We start from the raw sequence: 15,577 nt of genomic DNA, 5'->3' as shown, positions 1-15,577 counted from the left end.
CTGTACATCTTGAGTAAGCCATCTACCCGTTGCTCTGGACTGTCAGCCACTGCACTGAATGGCAGCAATAGTAATAAAATCTTTATCTACTATTTGCGTTTGTGTAGCGTCTAACATAAAATGGGTGGAGTTTTATGGAATGAGTTAATCCTGATGAAGTTACATGTACATTACTTGAAATGTACTGCTCAGTTTGCTAGTAATTTTGAACAAAGAAGTAACATAACTGAAAATAAACTCAAAATTTGTATGAGCTACCTACCACCATAAAGCAATCTCTAAGCCTCTTTGATCCTGAGATACACCTTATTAAAAACATGCATTTTAATTGCTTCTTTCCTCTCACTCAGAGCTATTTCAGCTAAATCCACAACACATTCTAGAAGTCCCAGGTTTAAGATTAGCTAGTCATTATGAGTTTTTCACTTTTACAAATCTAAGCATAGAGAATGATATATTAGGTTTACTGTACTTACCAGCTAGACTGAAGCATAGCCAAGCCACTTAACAGTAGTGTTTACACCAATATATTGTCAAACTACAGATCTCCAAATCAAGGGCAAAGGATTACTTTTTTCACAGTAATAGTCATGCTATTTTTCTGTACTTCTTCTACCATGTCAGAGAACACAAATTTTATTCCATTTAAACAGAGTAACATCACAAATTTAATTTACTATAAATTTACACCTATAGAAAATCAGGCTTAAATCAAAATAGAGAAAAAACACCCAAGAAATTACATTCTGTTTGATTTGTATTTCCAAATTCCTGCACTTTCCCCTCTTCATGTGGGAAATTATTTCACTGTTTTTCCCATCTCACATCATCAGTCACTGCTACATACAGCTAAGTTCAATGACAACGCATGGAGAGCAGTTTCATACAATTGCCTACAAAATAAGAGTTAAAACTTAGATCTATTTCATGTAACACAATATTTAAAACCACATTTATTTAACTCCTTGGGTTTTCCTCCCATCTTGTTTTAGGATTTTCCTCTCCCCTACAATTTTACACAGTTTTCATTTCCTGGAAATTCAAAGTCTTTAAAGCCAAACTTGTCCTTCTGACCCTAACAAAGAGACAGCCTTGGACATTGGTTAATGATAATGTCAGCACCAATTTATTCTTACTACTATGCTAAGATATAAACTAATATCAGAAATGGAGATTTCACGTGTGCTTTCACTGATAGCAGTTGAAAACCTTGAATAAAACTGGAATTCTCTTAGGCAATCCCTCAGTGAGAGTATAAGTCCAAAACGTCTTACTAAAATTTGCAAACTATGACATTTAAAACCTGTCTTACCCCATAAACATTAAATGTGGAGCTTGCTGTGATGATTATTCAGTTGTTTCCCTAGGTGAAACAAAGTTGGTAAAGTAGTTTCTGATGTGCCCTTTCAAAAATGGCTTGGCATCAATTACAGCTATCACATCCTGTGTTTCCAATTTCTTCTGAGGAAAACTACCACACTTGACCTACTCTTTTTAAGTCCCCACAGTGATAAATTATGAAACTTCATTCTCTTTCTCATACTCCTGGGTAAGGCAGCTATTCAGTAAGCCACTTTTAACTAAACAGAAGATCTGCAGTCTAAAGATTCTTCTTTTTTATTAAGATGCACTTTAGCTCTTCAGCTAGTTGCCCTAAAACCAAAACAAACCTCCATGCATAACTCTGATTTGTTCCTGTGATGGATAAACCAAGACTATTTCAAGACAACAGTTACTTGAAAACATAAGAAACCAAACTTGAAGACTGATTTATTTTCAAACTGAGAGAAAAATAATTTAACTGTATTTTAAAAAATAACAGAATAAAACCAGAGCCATTTCAAATTAATTGAGGATATACTGCTAAGAAAGTCATATGCACTGTTTATCCCAGTCTTCAGAAAAGCTATTCTTCATTATTTGTCAATGCATTGGGTCCATGTGGCTAAAAGACAACAAAAGAAGACTGAAGTTATAAAATTTATGGAAGCTCAAATACTGCTCAGGACAAGAAGCTCCAAATAGAGGAAAAAGAAACTAAATTATTCTTTCTTACATGTCTTCTTCCACATACTCAGAGGTTGTTGGTATTTGGCTCTAGACAAGAAGTGTGAACAGAAAGTGCTAAAAGCAGGAGCCACACAAGTGAGCACAATTAGGACAGAGACATTGTTTGCTACCAGTAGCTGTTAATTAAATGAAAGCCTTAACATGTAGGTTTGGATATGGAGATGATCACCATACATTTCCTGCACAGTTAATTGTAGTAAGACAGCACCTATATGATACATTTTGTATTTAATTTCACACTCACATGAGTAAAATTACAAATCACAAAATGATTTGGGTTGTAAGGGACTCACTGTGGTGGGCAGGGGCACCTTCCACTAGATCAGGCTGCTCAAGGCCCTGTCCAGCTTGGCCTTCAGAACCTCTAGGGAGTGGGCATCCACAACTTCTCTGGGCAACCTGCTCACTGTAAAGAATTTCTTCCTGATATCCTAAAATCTTGGTTAGGCTTTCAAAAGCACAGGAAAAAACTTCACTGGATCAATTTATGTAGACATTGGAGAACCCTCCAGCTAATCAGAGCTATACTATTACTTGGTCTCCTGTCTTCTCTTTTCTGGTATATTTGATCTTCTGCCATCATGTTTTCCCACCAGAGCAGCTGCTTTCCTTGCAGCCAGCTCCACACTTCCAGCTAAGTTAAAGCGCCAGAAATTATCATCACGAAGTCTAGCAAAAGTGAGCACAGCAAAATCCTGTTTATCAACACCCATAAATGAGCTGGATGTAAATACTGCACAAATCTTTGTAAGGATGAAGTGTAGGAATACATATGGCTGTAAATTTATATTATAATTCAAATCTAAATATCAAATGCTTTAAAGAATCCCTACTTATAACAGAACACATCTCTCCTACATGTGCAGGTAAGTCATTCTGGAAGCATTCTTTTGTTGTAGAGCAACATTTTCTGTGCTTAGGGGTAAAATACAACTTACAAGCCTTACCTACAGATTTTTTTCATAAAATTCACTCTGTTCAGAACCCGTTATGACTGAACATGAGTCAGTTAAGAACTGGAAGAAAAGCAGTCAAAGAAGTATAACACTATGAATAAAATAATCACTGCTGAAAGAAAGGGTTTATTGGCTGAAGCATAGCATGATACTCAAGCTACAGGGCTTCTGATTCAGACCTGGATGGTACACTCTCATTTTATATCATTCATGCACAATGAATCAAAATCTACCCACAGAGGAGATGAAAAAACACTTTAAATTGGACATTCAGACCAAATCCAAAGCGTAAGTAGGGAGGCTGGATACTGACAAAAGGCAGTTCATTGTTGTGAACTTAGTCTAATAAGCAGATCAAGTCTGCCAAGGGCTAATCAACCGTGCTCTTCACCCTTGATGCCGAAACCTCCATTTGCCAGAAGAGGTCATGAGGACTACTGCAGCACCTCTTGACAGACATGGGATCCACAACCTGAGTACTAGAAATGTACACAGACTGAGAAACAAGGCACCTGAAACAAGGAGTCTCCTTTGGTTTAAACCCCATGTCTGACCTACCTCATCTATTCTCATTAAGAAAGGAAAACTAAACATGCAAAAAACTTGCAAGAGCAAAGTTGCAGTGTATAGGTCCAGAGGTATTCTGAATTTGTGACACTTGACTATTGTAATGAATGATGCTTATGGTCAGGATTGTGCCCCAAACATTTCTAGAACATACTTCTCTGAGTGTTAACCCTCCTTTGTTCCCCCTCCTTTCTGGAGGCAGCAGGGGGGGATCCTGGCACCACTGAGTCCAGGTAAACAGCCTGCCTGGGTGTGGTCTCACCCCTGTGGTACGCAAGGCCCAGGCTATATGTTTGTTTCCCTGGGTATAGCATATACTTATGCTGTATTTGGTAGGTGTCAGTTCATTGGTTAATCTTTGCGTTAGCAACAGATGCTCATTGGACCAGCATTCACTGGGGCAAATGGTAAATAGGGGTCATTTGGTAAATGAGCCCCCCCACATCGTGTTGGAGCCTGTGTCTGTGTGCTTGCCAGTGCTGCCATGGTCCACCTTGCCTGGGACTCAAACCAGTGCCCCAAGAGGCCTCACGGTCCTTTGCCACCGTCACCCAGCTGCGTGCGGTGGCGTGGACAGTACCCCGTGAGATCAACCACTGCGCGATCCATTGCTGCAGGAGAAAACCCGGTAGCCCGTGTGAACCAGCGTCGCTGACTGGCCACAGCCCGCCTCGAGCAGGGAACCTTTGTGTCCTGGGAGAAGCAGCAGCCACGCGGTGCAGCCACGCGGCCGGCGCCATTTCCTGTCTCCGTCTTACGGCACATCCGTGCCACGTTCTCTGGACTATAAATATTATTAAGGAGAGACTTCACGAAGTTCTCAGCTTGTAAGTCAAGCCTTTCTTTATAGAGTTTTCAGTTAGGGTAGCGTTTAGATCGCTCTGGGTGGAGGGTTGCTGGTCACTGACCAACCCCTCCCCCGACGTTTTCTGAATCTGCTTCGATTCTAAGTTCTGTGAATCAAGCAGCAGGCCAGGCTCTTTCCTCTTGTAAGAAATGACTCAGTTGGTAGCACATAAGACCCTTAATGGGAAGGTTGTGAGTTCAAGCCTGCAGTGGGCAGTAGTGGCCTCCCTACTCTAGTCATGAGGTCTGTGGGGACAGGTTGGACTCGATGATCTTTGAGGTCTCTTCCAACCTTAGTGATACTGAATCTACTGAATCTATTTAAGTGCCCATACACAAACATTCTGTAAAGATAGTTTCACTAACTGAATATCGATACCTGTGAAGGGTGACTGTAAATACCCTGTTACAGAGTTTGTATATATATATAAAATAAACTTAACATATATTTTCATTGCTATATCTGCCGCTCATTTCTGAGGGCATATTCACAACAACTATGTGGCACATATCAGTTCAGAGTCTGACAGTTCTTGGCTAAAAGTGATCTGTGTCCTCTGGAAAAGCTGTTGCAAGGAAACATATTGCAAGCAGAACATTCAGTCAAATATTTCCATTTCTAATTATTCTTACATTTTCCAACAGAGTTGACTGGACTTCCACCACACTGTTCTAAATGTTTGGTAGAACTGTCTCCCCACTTCAAGTTTCAACCTCAGCAAAACTTCACATAAGCCCATCTCTTCTTTTTCTTTACCACTTGTAACTCTGTCACCTTTCTCTCCATTTTTCCCTTCATTTTCTATAAAGCTGATGCTCGCTTCAATACTAAAAGTTTTCTACTTTCTTATCATAATGTCATTATGGAAGTAACCACCTACTGCTATTCTAGTTGTCCAGAGCACTTCTTAGGCATTAGCATGACAAACAAATTTTTGAACTTCACAGCAGTCCCAGGCTGTCTCCTTCCCCAAACGGGTTCATCTACCATAACCTTCCAAGTTACAACAGCTGTTCAGAGGGAACTCTTTTTTGGCTGAAATATTTCCAATGTGACAGCACTGGAATGCTCTGAACATAGATAACAGACATGTATGAGTGATGTCTGCTGTTGAAACTCACTGAGCATATCAATGGCTCAAATTCAGTATTCAGTATCACTAAGGTTGGAAGAGACCTCAAAGATCATCTAGTCCAACCTGTCACTACTGCCCACTGCAGGCTTGAACTCATGACCTTCCCATTAAGGGTCTTATGTGCTACCAACTGAGCCACACTAAGTGAGAAATGTAGCCTGGCAAACACACAAAAAACCTACCAGAAACTGGTTATCTGACTCACCCCTAATTATAGCAACAGGATTATATTGCAGTTGAGTAACAAGGTCAACAATGGCCATGGATGATTCCTTTTGGGAAGAAGCTCTCATAACTGCAGAGTCTGTTGCTGTTCATGTACTCACTGCTTATTGTGCTGATGTCAACTTCATAGAATCAATAAGGTTGGAAAAGACCTCAGAGATCATCAAGTCCAACCCATTACCTAATACCTCATGACTAACTAAACCATGGCTTCAAGTGCCACATCCAATCCTTTTTTGAACACCTCCAGGGACGATGACTCCACCACCTTCTTTCTTTCTTTTTCTTTTTTTTCTATTCAAACTTACACACACCCCTCCCCATAAAACAAAAAATACAAACAACAAAACAATCCAGCTTGTTCTGCTTAAGGGCTTAAAATCAGACTAGATTTAAGGCTCATAGGTAAAAGGAGTTTGAGCTTAAGGATCAACACCATAAAGTTTATCTCAATTAACAGCATAGTTTCATAGTAGTAGAACAGAGCCTGAGAACTGCATGGAAACAATCCAATTAAGGCCTGTATCTCATTTTAGGATACTGCTGATTAAATCAGAGAAGATACACTAAAGATGGTGTATTAAATTAGGTTAGCTATACACACTGTATTTTAATGTGTCCTACCATTTACTGATAGTACAGGAGCAGAGTAGTTTCCTCAGATTACTTAAACCTCTCCAGTTTCTGCAGCTGAATCTCTGGAATGGCAGCTCATGTTCACTACGCAGAGACAAACTCTCCTGAACATAAAACTCTCAAAAATTTAAAACTCAGCAGGGGCCCTTATAAATTATAAACCAGCCCTCAGTCTCCCATGTAACTGGCCAGTGATCAGTGTCTGTTTGACAGTTAAAGCAAAACAAAACAAAATCCCACAATATCTTTGGAAGTTTTCTTCACCCAACTAAAAGATTTCTCCATTTCAGCTCTTGGTCTTTTTCTACTTAAGATCACGGAGCATTTCTTAATCCCAGATTTATTCTAAAGAAATTCTGGACATTATAATGAACTGAGATATTCTGATGAATAATTCTCCTTTTCACCTTGCGACAAAAAGCAGCTACCAATGAATTACCATTATGTGAAGGGAACTGCTATGACTTTATGGATCAAATTTCCACTGATCTGACTGAGACCTAAGCCTCAAGTCCTCAGTATGTTGTGTGGAGTAAGTGTTTCTTCCATCACTGAGAAGAACTAGAGGGAGACAAATAATCTCACTCCCAAGCATGAAAATCAGAACACATTATTTGCTAACACATCATGGTATTTGCTAAAATTTTTCTCTGCAGCTTTTGCATTAATTCACAGGATAGATTAATATTGAAAGACACAGCAATGTTACTCAAAAAGTAACAGACTCTGCCTTAAAATAGGCTATTTCACATACCAATATAACCACAGCAGTGCAGAGCTAAACAAGGGCTAAATCACTCTGCCACACAGATGCCCCTAAACAACCAAGGTTTTCAGACAATGCTTACAGCAACTCAGTCAAGAACAGTAGGAATAGAGTATGTCTGAACATAATACTACACCACGGTATTCTATTCAGCTTGAGGGAATAAGCAAGCTTTATGATGAGGTCATAAAGCAATTTTTATACCGAATTTATGAGATCATAACAGTCATTTCCAAAAGCCAGTGCCTGGTTTATTGGAAGAAAGCCTTTAGCAAAACCGAAAACAGATTGCAGAGAAATTCAACTGCAATACTTGAAATATCCAAAACTGAGCACAAAAATTGCAAGGCAAACAACTAAGGAAGGAAGGTTTAAGCATTAAGACTTATAAATATCTGAACAAGGACATATCAGAGTCAGTAAAAGAGAAGCATTGATTTACATTCATTTTCTTCTGAAAAAATTCACTCTTATTTAAAGACTATCTTAAGCACAGCATACGGGATTGCAAACTACTACTCCTGAATATTCACAACAGACACCTATTGCTAAATCATGAATAAATGACATTTTCACCATCAAAACTGTTTAAGATCAGTATTTTTTCTTAACCTAAAAACTCCCACTTGCGTCTTACATTAGGTCCTGTCAAACCACTTTAATTGGCTTGGCTATTACAAGACAAACCTTAAAACATAACCAAGCAAGCATCCAGGCACAAGCACTGAATTGTTCTGCAGTAACAGGGACAAAATGAAAGATCTTTTAAGGAGGTTTTAGAGCACTCAAAAAGATTATAAAGTATTTTGAGACTCAAGTTGAAAGGGTGGATCATCTCTCTTGTGACATCCCAGCTTGTGACACAGAATCATGGAATGGTCCAGGCTGGAAGGGACCTCCAAAGGTCATCCAGTCTGACCTCCCCACAGTCAGCAGGGACATCCTGAACTAGACCAGGCTGTCCAGGGCCTCACTGAGTCTTACTTTGAATATCTCCAGGGAAGGGGCCTCAACCACCTCCCCAGGCAAGCTGTTCCAGTGTTCCCCCACCCTCATAGTGAAGAACTTCTTCCTGATATCTAATCTGTATCTGCACTTCTCTAGTTTGTAGTCAATGCCCTTCATCCTGTCACAGCAGGCCCTTGTAAACATTCTCTCCCCATCCTTCCTGTAGGCCCCCTTCAAGTACTAGAAAGCTGCTATCAGGTCTCCCTGGAGCCCACTCTTCTCCAGGCTGAACAACCCCAGGTTCAAGGCTCTTACTGAGCAAAAACATACGTGTTTACAACAAACATATATTCACATACTCTGAAAGATACCCAGTCTAAAATCAAGCAAATCAAAACCAAAAGTACATCAAATTTCTCAGAACCCAGTCAAGAAAACCAGACCAGATAACATTAAATGCTTAATTGGTTCACTTACTGACAAAACCTGCATGAACTTATTAAGAGTTTTTGTAGCTTCTATTTTAAGCTGCTGGTAGTTCTTAAGTTTCTTCCTGTTAAAGTGTACTGTCAAAGGAGAGAGAAGTCAAAACCAACAAACTAGACAGATCTGAACAGAAGATGTAGACAGCAGGAGAAAAAGCTGTATGTAACACCTTATCACAGAATGACTAGCAGTCAGTTGCAGTGTAGTTATCTAAACCAAGAAACACAGTCTCTTCTACTATGACACATAATTTCTTCTGGTCACTTGCCCAGTCTCAACTATGTATGTCCATGTACATAGAGACTTTATTATCTGGATAGGCTGGTGAATCAAAAATATGCTTAAATAGTTCTGAACTCAATAAGCATTTTTCATCAGATTAGATCAAATGATCGGTTTATAGTAGTTTAATTGGGACAATGTGGCAAATAAAAATGAAGTTATAGAAATGGATGTCTGTTACTACAGAATGAATCAGGACTGTAAATCACTCTACAGATGGCGATATCCTACTGTGTTTTTGTTTTTTTCTCATCACCTACAACAGACCAATCTTGTAACGCTGATTTTTCCTCATATGGATATCGTCTGCAAATAATCATAATGATAATCATCTAATTCAAAATTTTGTGGACTTACTCCAGAGCTTCATACTGTTGCGTATTTTCACACTCTGATTTTACCTCTTTTATTTTTTTTTAACCAAAAGTGCAAGGTTAGTGACTAAGCCTGTTTTAGAACAGATTTCAACACAGTAAACTGTTAATTTTGGACACACTATGGGACTTTTCATTCCAGTTTCAAAGTAACGTTCCCCTTGCTTCCAAAAGTCAGAAGCGTGTATAGGTCAGACGTTCTACATGAAGTTCTAAACTTAAAAATTCATACTGGACATCAGCATAATTAATCTAATATTTAAGAACAAGTGGGAAATACTATGCTATATCATAAAATATAAAAAAAGGCTTTACTAACTTTTTACTGTGTTTCATATGCTGTCATCATCCCGTTAGTACTACAGAATCAAACGGTGATGAATAGCAGTGCTAACAGTCCAAAGGAAATGTATTTAAAAATTAATAGCCTCACCTGTTTATCCATCAAATGGAATTGTAAATAACCTCACTGGGAAGAAAGCAAATTCACATGAAAGGCAAGTTACTGGAGAAAATCAAAGCCCCTGTTTACTTCTTGGCCAAAGGCATGCTAAACCAAACATTGCATCATACAACACTCCATCTAAATTCTGACTGGATGAGCTAGCGCAGAACACACACCCATGCAGGAAATGGATTAACTTCTACAAGGCATGCAAAATTTCACCAAAACTATGAAAGAGAACAATGAACTGCTATAGCTCATTGGTTTTCATCACAATCCATTGTTTTCACCTTAAATTATATCTTCTGCAAATCTGGCCAGCATGAAACTGTTCTTATTTAACAGCTCGAAACAAGAAGTTCACATCTTCGACAATTAAGATCTTCAACAGGAAAGCAAACAGTAGCTTACTCCGGGGAAGACTCTCTCAGTAAGCACAGTGCAGCTTCTACCTACACAATTGTTCTTTCATCCTGCTTGTATTTACTTTTCTTTTGGCTCTCTCAACTATTCTCTTTTATTACTTACATGACCACCTCTAAAGGGCTTACTACTGGAAGAGTGAAAATAAGACTTTGATCCCAAAATATTTAGAAGGTACAAATCATGACGTACATTTTAATATAAGAAACCTGAGAATTCAGAGAGAAGCACATTGCTACAGAGTATGTAGCGTAAGAATGCAACAGGAGGTGAAGAACCTGACAGTTCCTTGAGTATGCCATAACAGCCAACTCTTTACAATTTCTCCTCTTAGTCTGTTCTTGTTTCACCCTTTTGTATGTTCTAATATAATAATCCAAACACAGAACAACAAGCTGTTCTAAAAACAAAAACAAAGGGAAATATTTATGAGACAAAGAAACCTTTATTTTTCAATCACAAAACAAACCATAACATAGTCCAGTGAAAACCACATCTGGTACTTATTTTGATGTCATTTACTTACCTTCACATGACTGAAATCACCAGCTTTGCTGCTTTCTTGTGGATTAATAGGTTTAGTCTCCACTCTTGGTTTGACAACCTGCCGAAAAGGACTGGAGAGTGGAAGTCCAGTAACGCTGATTCCATCTAGAAACAGAATAAATTAAATTACTGTTGACTGTCTGGTGTTATGTTTTATTTCAATGAATCTGTACTGTATTATCAAATGAAGATAAAATGCACCAAAAAACCAGAAATAATTACATTTTATACAAAACAAAAGGTAAATATTACTTTATTTTTCTCTAGAAGCTAAGAAAAACTCAAGACAGGAATTCACCTAAAACCCAGTGAAGGTCACAGGAAAGGAAATCAACTGCATTTGAAACATCACAACAGAGATATCAATAGTTAGGAGAAAACTGGTTTTAATATTTATAAAGGTTTGTGCTTTTCCATGATTATGACCCTATTAGCTGCTTAATATACTTTTCAAGTATATATTGTGAAAAGGAATGGAAAATAGAGAAGATATGTTTTGTACCATCTACTGATCTAAACATTTATAAAATATTTGTCATGTGTAACAAAGAATGCAAACTAAGACTTATGTGGGAACAGTCAACAAAAAGCTTAAGAGAAATGGCTGTCTTGAGAGGGATGTCCTCAGTTTGGTATCTAATAGGAGTCTTTGTATTAGCATACAGAATAGCAATGAAAGAAAATGTGTCAACTTAGTAGTATTTTTTATTGCTGACAAACTCGTGTAACATTAAGATAAATAAAAACACTGTAGCATGTTGTTTCTCAACCTACCAAAGCTACTTTCCAAGCACACACCCTCAAAATGTGTGAAAATTACTGCTGAACTGAATCAAAAAGTCAGAGGAAAGGAAAACTGAAATAATGAAGTTTTGACATACATTAAAACTAGATTCATAACTTATTTTTTAAGAATTTGTTATTACTAGAATTACATTCAAAGTCCAAAGAAGAGCAGGATTTCGTGCTGTAAGCTGTGCGGAGCAACTGCAACCACAAACATCAATTAAAGACAGGTGAAGAAAAAAATCTCATATATTGCAGCAGACGTATCTGAAGCATCTAACTGCCAAAAAATCAGGAGGGGTTAATCTGGACACAGTGCAAACGGAAAGACAATCAGATGAATTATTATAGGACTATCCTGGAAACCCAGACAGTTTTTAGTAATATTGGACAAAAATTAAGAAAGCCTTGCCTCTTACAATGTAACTACATTAAATCATGAATTAATCTAGTCCCATGAAAACCAGGGGAAAGGCAGAGAGATGAGAGCATGGAACATTCTGTATGGGCTAAGAGGTTTTTTATTTCTAACTTGCACAAGAAATAACGAAGTATTAAAGCACTCTTAGACCAATTCATAGCATCTTTTAAAACCTACTGATATTAAAGGAGATAAAATTATTAGCCTATGAGGGAAAAAAAATTAAAAGTTCAAGACAGCTTGCCAACAAAACTGACCACGAATGTATTTGATCGCAAGCTCTGAAATCCGCTCTTCACAAATTAAAACAAAAAGGTTTCACAAATGGATTTTCATCAATTCCTTACTTAGAACAAAAGCTGACACTGATTAGTGTATAAAATTACCTAAAAAATAAATATTGTAAGAATCAAGCACAAAAAATTGCATGGCATGAGTCAGATTTTCCACTTTATGTAAGGCACAAATTCTCTTTTCTTTAAGGAACAGATAATACCTACACACCAAGAACCTACAACTAACGCCTCTCTTCATTTTATGTTTTAAAAACTCAGTCTATTTTCATTTCCTTATGGAAAAAAAAGGAATACAATGGTTAAACATTTTCGCTGAGGAAGAATGAATTTTTACATCTCTACTCCGTACCTGCAAAAGGAGTTATTATAGCAAAGCAAACATCAATTCTGCTTCAGACTAAAAAGGAAGTCTAAGGTAACCAATGTAATGTCAAACTTTCTGTTTTAAGTCTACAGCACTCAAGCCTGGCACATAAGAGCCCAATACCACACACACACTTCAAATGACTCCTCCAGAACTTCTGAGTGTGCAAGGAGACTTCTCTGCCAGAGGACAATAAAAAAAAAATAATGTTCTGCTGCTAGCCTTGGGTTTTGGTGGTTTTTTCCCACTATTTAGCTTTTCCTTTTCACCAGGTAGTAAAGTTGGTTAGACATTTTCCAGCTCCTCAGCTATACATTAAGCAACCATAGAATGGGGAAACATTCTGCTGGAAGTCCTGATAGGCTGCAGCACTTAATGATGGCAGAAGACAACAGGTAGCTGAAAAACCTAGAATATCAATGAAGCAGTACCCCCAGAAGTTTTAAATTACTTGGTATTTATAATTTTGAGACTTCATAAGTTTTATTTTCTTTCATGAAGTTTAGCGGTATGACGATCCTAAATACTCCACAGTTTTCTTTCTACTCTGTCCAGAAATCTTCCTAATTTCTAGAATCCACATTGAGTATTCCCATGGTAACAGCACATGACCAACACTTTTTCCATGGTAACGACAAGAACACAGCTTGCCTTCAACATCACAGTCACTGCTGTCACAACAGAGCAAAATCCTTTACCAGCATTTCCTCTCTCCTCTCAAATGTTAAGTAAATTGTCAATTTAACTTCATTAGCCACTTTCACAGCACACTGAACAGAATCCCACACAATTTAATTTTTGAATAAAGGAAAGTTTACTAAGGGAGTTAAACTTGCAGATTCACAACCTGATGACTAGGCACTGAAAAAAGAGTTGACATTGAGCAGCTTCCATCCTGTTCAAATCTCTCCTAAAACCATCACTGGTCTGATCCAGGTAACAAAAATATATGGACTTTTCAGCTGTGGTGGTCTCATAATGTGTGGCAAGGAAACCCTTAAATAACCTTACTGCTGAAGCCAGAACCACAGAAGTTTGTTTGTATTCCAAGATAGTCTACAGGTAACCTGCAATATAATGTCACATGAGAAGCAGAATAGCCTAAGATTTTAGGTTGAATAGCTACTTCTCTGCAAAAGAAATACCAATAATCCAAGAGCAATAAAAAGCTATTTATTGCTGTTTTCTAAAGGTACATTAAACATACTTCATATTATATATGGGATGGCTGGGGTAGCCTTTGTGAAGAAAGTCCAGACACAGTCAGTTCCAGACAGTCTCAGCCAGCTCCAACCACAGGACACAGCACTGGAGGGGAGGGGAGCGGGGAAGAATTTTCAAGAAGGGCCACAGGCAGCAAGGGCAGAGGAGGAAGAAGTCAGGGAGGGAGCAGCAGCAGATAGACCCTGAGGCCAGAGGAGGAAGAGAGCAAGAGGTGCTGCAGTTCCAGAGCAAGTAGCTGGTGGGAAGGAGGGCATTTGGCCCTTAGTCAAGATTAACCACCACATATTTAAAAAAAACAAACCCACACAAAACAAAAAAACCCAAACACATTATAGCAACTTCATTTTTACACAAGTGTTTTAACAGCAGTGAAACAATAACCCAAGAGATACATTAGAGGTTTTAGAAAGTACAAAACCTGAGCACAAAATCTGAAAACTACATGCCCCCGCAACCCATTTGTTTATCTTGTCAATCTATTGCCTGATAGACTTTTCAAAACAATATCCCTCTTGGCAGGTAACCTCTGTTAAGAATACTGCAACAGTTTTAAAGTACTTTCAGCATGCAAAAGGAAAAAAGAAAGAAGAAAAAACTTCAACTCAAGACAAAAGAGAGAGTGCGCTGCTTGCCTCCTTTTTTTGGCTTTTTTTTCCCCCCTTTCCTGCTAAAAGTAGGCAGAACTCTAGAAACTTGCTATCTGCAGCAACCAAGAGGGCAACAACATGATTAGGTAGCACTTCAGACAATATAACCTACTTCACTCTTCACACTGCAGGTGGTCAACAAGATTAATTTCCTTCCCTCACAAAAACATGTTTAAGGTGATCACACAAGAAACCACAGGTAGCACTACTCCAAGGCAACGCTACTAGGAATGCATCAATTCTCTGGCTCCCAGGAGTAGGGCAGAGACAACACGTAGCAGAATAAGCACTTCTTTGAGACTCCATTATGCCTGAACAGGATGGTAATAACAATTAACAACAGCAAATGCAGGGAAAGTAAGGATTCCTTCCTGAGGTTGGTGAGCAAACTAAACTACAATTGGAAGTTAAATTTAGAATAAGGATGAATACAATGAGGGGGAGCAAATGAAGTGTAAAGAAATGTATAATCAAAGATTAAAGATTATTTATGCACACTACATTAGATACTAACATAAAGTGCCTCTGCATGCAAATGGTGCAATGGGAAGGCAGGTCAATTAACCTGTAAGTGCCAACAATAAATTTATTGCTATTTACCTCATGCCTGTCTTGCCCATTTACTCTGTAAAGATTTTGGGCCTAAAAAACCTCTTACTAACATATTTGTAGAGTGGCTGGTACTACTGATATATGCTAAGCTCCTATGGCACTTTCATGTACTGTTAAAAACACCCTACTCTGTACTATAAAGATTATTTATCTAGATCAAAAAGCAATTGGAAATGAAAAAGACACTTTATCTTCTGTAAGCATTGAAGTTGGAATTCAAGAAGAACTCTGTAAGAAAAGTTCTCTAAAAATTAAGATTTTTGAAGTAGCATGGTGTAGTGAAAATTAAAACTGACATCTTTGAACTGCAGACACAAAAACCTCCTTAGAAATGAAGTCACTTTGAAAAAATATCCTGAATTATTAAATGTAATAAAGGCAGCCAAGCATAGTAAAATGTAAATGATCATACTGAATTATCTCTGAGGACTTCCACCATCATCAGTAATACAATTATCCTAATAGAGTCCTCTAGGCTACTTAGTTTTTCAGAAGACCTGTCAAGTCTACATGTAAATTCA

The 15,577-nt window shown here is 38.1% G+C and overlaps 1 protein-coding gene across 3 annotated transcripts in view; it reads right to left on the bottom strand.

The window, feature by feature from the left end:
- Window positions 1–15,577, bottom strand: part of TRAPPC9 (trafficking protein particle complex subunit 9) — a 427,530-nt gene that overhangs the window by 340,899 nt on the left and 71,054 nt on the right. For all 3 annotated transcript variants that reach the window (XM_054167202.1, XM_054167204.1, XM_054167203.1), the window contains one exon: window positions 10,687–10,811. In XM_054167202.1, the coding sequence (XP_054023177.1) occupies window positions 10,687–10,811 (125 nt within the window). The remainder of the gene's footprint in view (window positions 1–10,686; window positions 10,812–15,577) is intronic.

This window comes from Dryobates pubescens, chromosome 14 (assembly GCF_014839835.1).
Source record: "Dryobates pubescens isolate bDryPub1 chromosome 14, bDryPub1.pri, whole genome shotgun sequence".
In the NCBI taxonomy this organism is placed as follows: domain Eukaryota; kingdom Metazoa; phylum Chordata; class Aves; order Piciformes; family Picidae; genus Dryobates; species Dryobates pubescens.
The sequence above is the reverse complement of the archived record's forward strand: the minus strand, read 5'-3'. Positions and strand labels throughout refer to the sequence as shown.